The sequence below is a fragment of the Pongo pygmaeus genome, chromosome 16 (genome assembly GCF_028885625.2).
Source record: "Pongo pygmaeus isolate AG05252 chromosome 16, NHGRI_mPonPyg2-v2.0_pri, whole genome shotgun sequence".
Classification (NCBI taxonomy): Eukaryota; Metazoa; Chordata; class Mammalia; order Primates; family Hominidae; genus Pongo; species Pongo pygmaeus.
This window is the reverse complement of record NC_072389.2, coordinates 48,141,537-48,153,576: the sequence shown is the minus strand read 5'-3', so window position 1 is coordinate 48,153,576 and position 12,040 is coordinate 48,141,537. Positions and strand designations below refer to the sequence as shown.

At 40.3% G+C, this 12,040-nt stretch overlaps 1 protein-coding gene across 2 annotated transcripts in view; it reads left to right on the top strand.

Moving 5' to 3' along the window:
• The first annotated feature begins 320 nt into the window (after positions 1–320).
• TTBK2 (tau tubulin kinase 2) overlaps positions 321–12,040 on the top strand; it is a 176,126-nt gene continuing 164,406 nt past the window's right edge. Inside the window, exon 1 of one of the 2 annotated variants that reach the window (XM_063652156.1) lies at positions 321–449. Coding sequence is in view for 1 of the 2 variants with exons in the window: in XM_063652155.1 (XP_063508225.1) it covers positions 1,031–1,129 (99 nt within the window). In the remaining variant the exon portion in view is untranslated. Of the gene's footprint in view, positions 450–483; positions 1,130–12,040 lie in introns of those variants that run through there. The other variant, XM_063652155.1, reaches the window with a different exon arrangement.

The following is a 12,040-nucleotide window of genomic DNA, read 5'->3' as shown; positions in this document are numbered from 1 at the left end:
CTCCAATCAGCACCTGTAGCGGAGAGGTGGGCGTGCGCGCTGGCAGGGCAGGTGGGCTAGGCTGTGCCGGGTTACGAGGGGGGAGAATAACGTCGGGTCGGGTCAGCGGGCGCTGCAGTAGTCGCCGCAGCGGCGATGGGAGCGGTGGGGACGAGGCGGCGGCGGCGGCAGGAGGGGAAGCAGGTGCTGGCACAAGAGCAGCGGCTTGGGGGAGCCGGCAGCAGCAGTAACAGCAGCAGCCGCCGCCGCCGCCAGTAAACGCAGACGGTACCCCAGGGGACTACCCAGCCGGCCGGCCCTGGAAGCCGCGCTCGGGTCCCGCTGCAGTCGGCGGTGGGGGATGGGCAGGCAGTGGCGGTCCCGCCTGCCGAGGGTTAACCCCAGCCGGTCCCGGTCCTGAGCTGGACCAGAGCCCTCCTCCAGAAACCCCTGCGTCCGCCACGGCCCAGGTAGGACACACCCCCCCGACCCCCCAGGGCGCCGCCCTCCCCCAGCCCCGACCCCCTCCTCCGGCCGCACCCCTCGCCGAGTGACCGAGCCTGCTGAGGAGGGGAGGGGTACCGGGGACTCTCAGGTCGCTGCAAGCCCGGGGCTCGTGCCAGACCCCGTCACTCTCCATCTCGGAGATCGTTCTGGTTCTGCCGGATTTCCCCGAAGGCTGCCGCCCCGTTTTGCCCCAGGCTTTGGGTGTCTTCACTGAACTTGGAGGGTCACGAAGCTTCGTTCTGCGTCTCTCTCTGTGGGTGACCCACATATCACTTGTACTCATGCCACTTCTGGTACCAGCACCGAACACGAAGGATTCCTAGGAAATCTAAGCGCTTATTTCCCACCCCGCCACCCCAACTATAATGGAAAGGGACATGGGACTACTGAATCTGTTTGCTGTGTTGTAACGACAGTGAAGGCCGCGACTTTCTTGTACTTAGGGTGCTGAAGTAATGATCTGAGGGATTTGCTCGTCATTTGCTGTGGCAGAGATGATGTTGACACCCTGGGATGCTGTGGGAGGGACAAAAGACTCACGTATATGTTCTGTCAAATCGGAGAAGTAAATAATCCATTGGGATGCCAGAATACTTTATTCTACAGCGAAGTTAATTTTGTATCCGTCGAGGCTACAGTAGAGGTAAAAATGACATTGAGTTGTACTTAGCTTTGAATTAAAGTTGATGGGTAGCAGCAATCCTGGTATTAACTCTTCTCGCTCATCGCTTTAGAAATTGTTCTTTCTTTGAACATTAAAGAGGACAGTTTTATTACACACTTTTAATAATGTGAAGATGTTTTGTAATTCAGTAGAAATTGAGTTTCTATGTGTGTAGGAGGGTCATGTTATGAATGGGCACATGTAGACACACATACACGCAGAGGGAGGATCCACTTGGTGTGTTTTGTTACAATGTTTGGTTCTGAGCCATTGATAACAGTTGCATCGGTATCTAAACCCTGATTTGCCACAGTATACCACAAAGATGTGTTGGCTGTGTACCTTTGGCTAAATGGAATAGAATAACGTTCATTTGGGGGTAGAAGGGGGAAATGATTTTAACTTATCAAGGGAATTGAATGCTATGTATTGCTTGCTTTATTTCCTTTTTTTTTTTTAAATAAAGAAGCAGTAATGATGACAAATACAGCTTAATATGATTAATCTTGAGGCATTTGTCTGAAGTCAAAAAATATTTCAAATAATAAGTGTGTATTGTATTGTGATCTATGCAAATTGAAAACATTGAAGGAAATCTTTGATTTAGAAGCTTATGTTTTCCTGTATGATAACATTTTATCAAGACACCGAAGGAGACATATGAAGCATGGTTTTAAAGGAAAGTTTCTCTTAACATTTTTCTTTTATAATAGAATGTTAGGAAATGCTTTTTTCCCTCTTCCAGTTTTAGACACAGAAGAAATTAAAGTCCATAACTTCATTAATTTAATATATAATATCAAGTTGATGCAAATTTGTACATTGGTAGGGGGCTGAGAATAATATATCTTGCTCATTATCTTGTACTATGGTTAATACATAATTTAGTAAATTCTCTATTGCATTATATATGACTTTAGATTGTTGTATCTTCTTTTGATTTTAAGTGTTGATTATTTTAATACTTCAGGAAATCTTCAAGAGGTTAGACCTCATTTGCTTTAGCAAATTGAACTCAATTATGTGGGGCTTCAAATATCTTTAAATGTAATACTAGAAGGGAAGTTTGCATAATTTAGACCATTTCTGAGGGTATTTTACTCTAAAAAGTGCACTAAAAATATGGCAACGATAAGTTATTGGTTTTTCAAAGTAAATGAATATTACAGATCCGAGTTAGCTATGATCATGGAATTTAAATTTCACTTTGGTGGGGGGCAGCCACTTTTTTATGTGCTTTATAACTTTAAAAAGTAACATATATCCAGATGACTGACTGATTGCAACTCATGAGAGACTCTGAGCCAGAACCACCTAACTAAGACACTTTCAGATTTGAATCCTGAGAAACTGTGTGAGATAATAAATGTTTGCTGCTTAAAAAAAAAATAACTCATGCCTGTAATCCCAGCACTTTGGGAGGCCAAGGCAGGAGGATCGCTTGAGCCCAGGAGTTTGAGACCAGCCTTGGTAACATAGGGAGATCCTGTCTCTACAAAAAACAAACAAAAATTTAGCTGGGCATGGTGGCTCACACCTGTGGTTCCAGCTACTAGGGAGACTGAGGGGGAGGATCGGAGGTTGAGGCTGCTGTGATCTGTAATCGCTCCACTGCACTCCAGCCTGGGTGACAGAACAAGACCCCATCTCTTAAAATAAATAAATAAATAAATACAAATCTATGACAAGGGAAAGTGTTTATGATCATTATTGATCTAGTAAGGACTGTGTTGATCAGCAAAATAAAAAGTCTTTGAGAATTATGGAAAATATAGCTATAGCTTACTTCTTTCCGCACTTAAAAAAAAATCCTATAGGAAATATTCTTTTATAAATATATAGCAAACAATGTTTTCAATTTGAGGATATGCTACTCAGAATTACTCTAGTCATGTATTCATTTTTTGCTCTTATTGAGGTTTTTGAGAGACACTCAAAATGTAGCTGGAGCTATTTCTGTTTGATTAGTAACATTGCAGTATACCTTCAATATTTATGGATTTTTGAAATTAAATACATTTTATTCAGTTTTATTTCCTAGTCTTTTTTTTTTTTTTTTTTTTGTCATCCAGCATATTGTAAACAATGTGTGGTAGTGGAAGTTTTTTCCCCAGGCCTCAGTGGGTAGAACCTTTTATGCTGAAAGTACTGAAAGCTTTCAAGTTAAATATCATATGTCTATATTTGGTGAAAGAGCCTTTAAGTTCATATGAAAAAATTCAGTTTTTTAGAACTAAATTTTGAGCATAAGGACAACACATATTACTACTCAAAACTGCCTCATTAAAGTCTGGTGATCCTTGATTATAGGTTTATAATGCAGATTGATATTATATTATAACATAATATGAATGTCAATTTTGCTAGATAGTTTCATCTTTTCAGTAGGTTATTTTTAAATAGACTTCTTAGTATATTTTCATTAATGTCATGTGACTTTATTCTTGATGCTTAAGTGAACATATAGTACTTACAAACTTTTGTGAACATTTTGGATTTTTTTTCCTGTGATTTTTTTTTTTAACCTTTGTCTATATAATCCTTGGTGTTTTGGAGTGTTTATAGCTGTTTTTTATTGTATATAGGAATTTGCTTTCACTTCAGTTAGGGTAAAGCTTCCCAGTGTAAAAAACTTAAGTGTCCTTTGAAAAGAATCTGGGATGTAATAGTGCCTCCTAAAGAATGGAAGTTAGTAAGTAGCTTCTTAGCTTCCTTTGGTAAGCTATCGAGACTTAACCATGTTTTCAGAATCATTATTTTTTTAAACAGAGAATTAACATCTTTATTGAAAACAAGAATCAGCATTGTAAAGTGTTTGAATTAGAAAACATATTTGCCATTATATTTGTTTTTACCAAAATGGTTTTATAATTAATATTTTTATATTTGTCTTTTTCTTTCTGCAGTTTCAAAGTAGTTGCCTTTAAAAAAATGAAGTTGCAGTTTCCCTGATCTTGTTCTAGCCATATGATCATTGAAAGAATGTATTTTGTTCATATTTTTCCAACATTTAATTTTCCACGTTATATATTATAGATGAAGTTTGTAAAGTCTTTTTAAATTTATTGATCCTCCAAGTGCTTCAGTTTCAAAAATATCTAAAAGTTTTATCACCATTTTTCAGCCGGGTGTGGTGGCTCATGCCTGTAATCCTAGCACTTTGGGAGGCCAAGGTAGGTGATTGAATCACTTGAGGTCAGGAGTTGGAGACAAGTCTGGCTTACATGGCGAAACCGCATCTCAGCTAAAAATAGAAAAATTAGCAGAGTGTGGTGGCATGCACCTGTAATCTCAGCTACTTGGGAGGCTGAGGCAGGAGAATTGCTTGAACCCGGAGGCGGTGGTTGCAGTGAGCTGAGATTGTGCCACCGCACTCCAGCCTGGGTGACAGAGTGAGACTCTGTCTCAAAAACAAAAACAAAAAACATTTTTCAATGACCAATAAGGCAAAGATGAGGGGAGGAAAATAGGAAAAAATGAATAACCAAAGAAAATAATGTGAGCCTTGCCTCTCTTGGAAATTTGATTTAAGAAAAATCATCTGGAGGCTAAATTATATGGTAGATAATAAACTAGATTAGGACTTCATTTCTGCTGGACTTCCCTAGCACTTAAAAAATTCAACATATCCAAGATAATAGTCAGTTCTCTTTTTAACTTCCTTAATTCTATAAATAAAGGCATTATCATTTAGTTATACAGGATCAAAACACACATTCTGTCTCTTTTGTTTTTTCTTTTTTCTTTTTGCTCCCTGTTTCTCCTGGATCTTACCCACACAAAACCTCTGCTTGCTTTCTTTTTTTGGAGACAGGGTCTTGCTCTGTTGCCCAGGCTGGAGTGCCATGATCATAGCTCACTGCAGCCTTGACCTCCTGGGATCAGGCAATCCTCCCCCCTTAGCCTGCTGGGTAGCTGGGACTACAGGCATGTGCCACCACACCTGGCTAATTTTAAAATTTTTTGTATAGATGGGGTCCCTCTATGTTGCCCAGGCTGGTCTTGAACTCCTGAATTCAAGCAATCCTCCCACCTCAGCCTCCCAAAGTGTGGGAATTATAGGCATGAGGCACAATGCCTAGCCCTCTGCATTTTATTTCCATTGCTACCACCTTACTTTGGTCTCTGTGAAACTTTAAACGACTGTAGTCATCCCCATCTAAGGGGCATACATTCCAAGACCCCCAGTGGATGCCTGAAACCTCAGATAGTACCTTACCCTATAGATGATTATGCTTTTCCTATACATACATAGCTATGATAAAGTTTATAAATTAAGCATAGTAAGGGAGTAACAACAATAGCTAATAAAATAGAACAGTTATCATAATATGCCAGCATCACTACTCTTGTGTTTTAGGGCCATTATTAAGTAAAATAAGAGTTAGTTACTTGAACACAAGCACTGCTGTACTGAGACAGTGATCTAACAACCGAGATGGCTACTAAGTGACAAACAGTAAGGCAGCACAGACGGTGCGGATACATGCTGGACAAAGGGATGGTTCACGTCCTAGGTGCAACAGAGCTGAACAGCTTGAGATTTCATCACCAAACTCAAAACAATATACAATTTAAAACTTATTAATTGTTTATTTCTGGAATTCTCCATTTAATATTTTTGGACTGTGGTTGACCATGGGTAACTGAAACTGCAGAAAGTGAAACCATGGATAAGGGGGATTACTGTATAACAGTAGCCTCATTCCTTGATTAAATACTTGCTAAGCATCTACCATGTTACTGTGCTAGGGGTTGGAGATTTAACAGCCAACAAGACAAATAATCTACTCACTTTTGGAGCTTACAAATAGTGGAAGCAGACATTTGCAGAAGAAGGAGTTAAAGTGTTCCAAGTATTATGAAGGGAAGATGCAGGCATGAGCATTTAACAGACCTAACAGTCAAGAGGTGGGTGGGTTCAGGGAAGAAGTTTCTGTTTCATCAGCCACAGTTCATTCTACATACTTCACCAGAGTCAGAGGCTAGTGGATATATTATCCCTATAATTAGTTAAATAATTAAATAATGACAAAATGTTTTTAAATTTAAAAGGCTATTTGAAATTAAATGTCCACACAACCCATGAAACAGCTTTAGACAAGTTCTTTCAGAACACAAGAACACTTGGAAGAGTTTTGTCCTAAAGAGTCCCCACTCTCCTTCCAATATGGGTTTCTACTTTGGATTCTCTCAAGCCTCAATTACTTGAATACTGACAGAGTTCCTATGTTATGTTTTTACACTCTCTGTTTGAACCATGAGAAGTTAGGACTGTGTTACCAGAAGCCAGAGTACAAGCCATGGTTACAAGAAAGAGGTGTTCCAAGTAGATGGCTATAGTGTCTCTGTAGCTAGGGTCCAGCAGCTTATAGGTGATTCATTAAATGTAAAAGTGATTAGGATATACTATATTAGCATATATTATATTATACTGTGGCTGGCCAGTTTTGCTGTTTTTGAAAAAGGAAATTAAGGCCAGGCGTGGTGGCTCATGCCTGTAATCCTAGCACTTAGGGAGGCTGAGGCGGGCAGATCACGAGGTCAGGAGTTTGAGACTAGCCTGGCCAATATGGTGAAACGCTGTCTCTACTAAAATATACAAAAATTAGCTGGGTATGGTGGCATGCACCTGTAGTCCCAGCTACTTGGGAGGCTGAGGCAGGAGAATCGCTTGAATCCGGGAGGCGGAGGTTGCAGTGAGTCAAGACAGCACCATTGCACTCCAGCCTGGGTGACAGAGCAAGACTCCATCTCAAAAAAAAAAAAAAAAGGAAGTTAATATACTTAAAATGTTATTGCAATGAAGATACAGAACAGTTTCTGTATTGATTTTTCTTTGTGTTAGTGGGAAGATCATAGACATAATGCTTTACTCGGTTGATTTGGTTATAGTAGATTTTACCCGAGGAATGATTTTGTTTACCCAAGGAATGTGTAGTGTTTTCCTTAACAATCTGGTCATGTAAGTTACACTGTACTTCCTATAAGGGAAGAATTTGTTTATGTGTTGCTAGTATGGTAGCCAGGGAGAGGAAAACTAGGTTGTTTACACTTTTGTTGTCAGCAATTGTAACCATATTGACCTGTAAAGCTTCTCTTTACTTTTTTTTTTTTTTTTTTGAGACAGAGTCTCGCTCTGTCGCCCAGGCTGGAGTGCAGTGGCGTGATCTCGGCTCACTGCAAGCTCCGCCTCCCAGGTTCACACCATTCTCCTGCCTCAGCCTCCCGAGTAGCTGGGACTACAGGTGCCCACCACCACGCCTGGCTAATTTTTGTATTTTTAGTAGAGACGGGGTTTCACTCTGTTAACCAGGATGGTCTCGAGCTCCTGACCTCGTGTTCCGCCTACCTCGGCCTACCAAAGTGCTGGGATTACAGGCGTGAGCCACTGCGCCCAGCCTCTCTTTACTTTTAATAGATATTTTACTTAGATTTATTGAGCTCAGAGAGATTTCAGGTTGCCCGAAGTATAATTTACCTCCCCTGAAAGTTGATAAAGAACAATTGAAGCGCGAGTGGTGAATAAACTTACCTTCTCTTCTTTTGCCATCAGCAAATGGGGTTCTTTACAAATCTTCATTTCTTTTTACTACGTCTTCAGAGGAGCTCTTGCTAAGATCTATGGGATAAAAACAAAAACAAAAACAAAATCCCATTGGTTTTTTCCTATCCTTGCACCTTATTTCTGTTGCTTATTAGTATATTAGATGCCTTGAAAAATTTAGCTGGTGTGTACTCTTTGTAAACTTGTTTCTACACATGATCTTGTTTTATTTTAAAATGTAACAATTTAGATACTTTTTTTGTGTGTGATGGAGTTTTGCTCTTGTCACCCAGGCTGGAGTGCAATGGCGCGATCTGGCAATCTCGGCTCACTGCAACCTCCGCCTCCTGGGTTCAAGCAGTTCTCCTGCCTCAGCCTCCCGAGTAGCTGGAACTACAGGCGCCCACCACCAGGCCTAGCTAATTTTTTCGCATTTTTAGTAGAGATGGGGTTTCATCATGTTGGCCAGACTGGTCTTGAACTCCTGACCTCAGGTGATCCACCCACCTTGGGGCCTCCCAAAGTGCTGGGATTACATGTGTGAGCCATCAGGCCTGGCCAAAGAGTAGGATCTTATATAAACTATATGACAGTTATAAAACTGCTATTTGGTGAATTATCTAGTTTCCTTCCTAAATGTAGGAGTTTGTTACTTTAGCCTGAGAGATAATAGTGATAGTAATAGTCTTCTAAATGGACTGTTTTTCCTCTTACATTATATCATCCTCCAGCTCCTGAAGGGGTGCCTTCAGGCCCACCCTGTGCCACATTGCCGACTGAAACAGAATGATGTCCGTCCTCTTCCTAGCCTGGTTTTTGCAGTTTGAACTCAGTTAACCTTTCAGGCCTGTGTATTCTTTCTCCCAATAAGCACCCTTTTCATGTAGACCAAGCTTGTCCAACCTGCGGCCCATGGGCCGCACGTGGCCCAGGACGGCTTTGAATGTGGCCCAACACAAATTTGTAAACTTTCTTAAGACATTATGAGCTTTTGTAGTGTGTGTGTATGTGTGTGTGTTTGTGTGTGTGTGTGTATTTAACTCATCAGCTATCGTTAGTGTATTTCATGTGTGGTCTAAGACAGTTCTTCCACTGTGGCCCAGAGAAGCCAAAAGATTGGACACCCCTGATGTAGACTAATCTTATCATTTATTTTCCCATGCACTTGTATGTTATGCTTATTTCCTCTTCTGTGCCTTTGCATACCTCCTTAGTTAACTTTTGTCTTGAAACAAAGCACCTCAAAATTTAGAGGCTAAAACAATAATTATTTATTAGTTAACTGTTCTGTGGGTTGGCAGTTTAGGCTCAGCTGAATAGTACTTGTTTTGGTCTTGTTTGTTCTCATTTATATGAGGCAGTTGGCTAGCTTGAGTTTCTTCTCATGAGTCTGGGCTCCAAAAGTAGCAAAAGAGGGCAAGTCCAGTGTATAAGTGCTTTTCAGGATTCTGGGTCATGTTTGCTAATGTCCCATTGGCCAAAACAAATCACATGGCCAACCCCAGTTTCAGAGAAGGAGAAAGGAACCAAAGGAATGATCTACCTCTTCTGTTAGAGACTAGGTCTTGCTATGTTGCCCAGGCTGGATTTAAACTACTGGGCTCAAGCAATCTCCCTGCCTCAGCCTCTCTAGTAGCTGGGATTATAGGCATGTGCCACAGTGCCCAGCACAATCGTACCTCTCGATGGGATATATATCAAGGACACATTGCAAAATATCAAGGACACATTGCAAAGGAATGTATGTACGGGAATGGGAGAAATGTGTGGCTATTTTGCAATCGACCAGACGTCTTCTACAAATCATATCCACCTCTTGCAAGAAACTTTGTATGACAATCCTAGCTAGTATTAACCTCCCCGTTCGATTTTTTGTATGCATTTGGCCCTTACAAATTGATGTAGGTTAACTTTTTCTATTTTTTCACCTTTTTTTTTTTTTTTTTTTGAGACGGAGTTTCACTCGTGTCACCGAGGCTGGAGTGCAATGGCACAATCTCAGCTCACTGCATCCTCTGCCTCCTGGGTTCAAGCGATTCTCCTGTCTCAGCCTCCCGAGTAGCTGGGATTACAGGCACCTGCCACCATGCCTGGCTAATTTTTATATTTTTAGTAGAGACAGGGTTTCACCATGTTGGCTAGGCTGGTCTCGAACTCCTGACCTCATGATCTGCCTGTCTCGGCCTCCCGAAGTGCTGGGATTACAGGCATGAGCCACCGTGCCAGGCCCCTATTTTTTTACCTTTTACACCCAGATAGTTACTGTTAATTTCTATTTTTGTATTATGTGTTCTCATTCAAAGATTATTTTGGAAATAATTATTTTTTGAAATAATAACTTTTCTTCCCCTGATTGTTAACTCATTGAGGGCAAAGCTATGCATTATGCTTCTTTTTTCTTTTCCCTATATTCATGACAATTTATTGAATGAGCATATGTTAAATTTTCAAATCAACTGTCCAGTTATTTGCCAGAGGACTGTTTAGTTTCATTCAGCTGTATGAGAGGTGAAAGATATTTCATTTAGTGAAAGATTCTATGGTAGGTATTAGGCTAGATGCTAGATGAGTAGAAGTGAATGAGTAGATGCTCTTGACTTCAAGAAATGTGTATTCTATTAGGAGGACGTAAATTGTGTGCGTGCTTCTAAGGTTGCTTCTTTACCCCAAACCTATATTTCTGCTTCATGCTCAACTCACAGGTTAGCTGGCCTTTTTTTTTTTATTGTGTAGATGGGGCACTCTTCTGCTCTCTCTCACACTGCTAGATTATTGTTGCCTAATCTATTCTATGTCTGGCTTTTTCTGTTTCTGGTTTATATAACTATTATCTGTTACTATTCTTTTTATAAGATATATTAATCATGGTGTATATAAAACATATATGTGCAGTTTAAGGAATAATTATAAAGCCAGTGTTCAATAAATAAAACGTTGCCAGCATCTCAGAATCCCGTTCCTGATCTCACCTGCCTTTTTTGTTTTGTTTTGTATTGTTTTGTTGAGATGGGATCTCCCTGTGTTGTTTAGGGTGGTCTCAAACTTCTGGGCTCAAGTGATCCTCAGCCTCCCTAGTAGCTGTGATTACTACAGGTGTAAGCTGCCTGGCTTTCACCTGCTTTCTTTACCCCAAAGGTGTCCATTCTTATGATATTCGTGATAATAATATTTTTGCTTTTCTTTGTAGACTTACTATCTATGTTTGCATCTCCATTTAACATAGTTTAGTTTTGCTTATTTTTGGACTTTATGTAAAAGGGCTCATATTGTGTATATTATTTTGTCTTGCTTACTTTTTTTCAGTGTTGTTTGTGAGATTCATTCATGTAGTTCAGTATAGCAATATTTCCTTCATTTTCTTTTTAGTTTAGTTTTGCGGTAAGTGGAATAATGGCCCCCCAAAATGTTCATGTCATAATCCCCAGCACATGAATATGTTAACTTATATGGCAGAAGAGACTTTGCATAGATGATTAAATTAAGGCTCTTGCGAGAGGAGGATTTTCCTTGATTATCTGGGTGGGTCCAATATGATCACAAGGGGGTGCTCATAAGAGGGAGGCATATACTTTGTTAGAGAGAGATAAGGAGATGTGACAATGGAAGCAAAAGTCAGAGAGAGATTTGAAGATGCTATACTACTGACTTTGAAGGTGGGGGATGAGGCCGTAAATCAAATAATTCAGGCAAGCTGGACCTGGTGGTGCACTTGAATTCCCAGCTATTTGGAAGGCGAGGCAGGAGGATCGCTTAGGCGCAGGACTTTGAGACTGTAGTGTGTAATAATTGAGCCTCTGAATAGCTAGCTATTGCGCTCCAGCCTGGAGAACATAGTGAGACCCTGTCTCTTAAAAAACAAAACAAAACAAAGAAACAACAACAACAAAACAGAATTCAGGTGGGTTCTAGAAGCTAGAAAAGGTAAGGAAATAAATTCTCCCTAGAGCTTTAGCCCAGTAGAAGCCCAGACTTCTGACCTCTTAGAGCTATTAGATTATAAATTTGTGTTGTTTTTGCCACTAAATTTGTCATATTTGTTACAGCAGCAGTAAGAAGCTGCTATGTGAATATATATACAGGACGAATATACTATAATTTATCCATTCTTCTGTTGCTGGACATTTGGGTTGTTTGTAGTTTTTACCATTTATGGACAATGTGACTATGAACATTCTTGTACCTGTTTGCTGGTGTGTATGGGGAAAAAGTATTTCTAGGATGTATACCTAGTAAAGGAGTTGCTGAGTCATAGGGTATACATTATCTTCAGCTTTCTTTTATAATACAGTACAATACCATTTTCAAAGTACATTCCCTTGGCATGTACACTGGACGATTAGCAA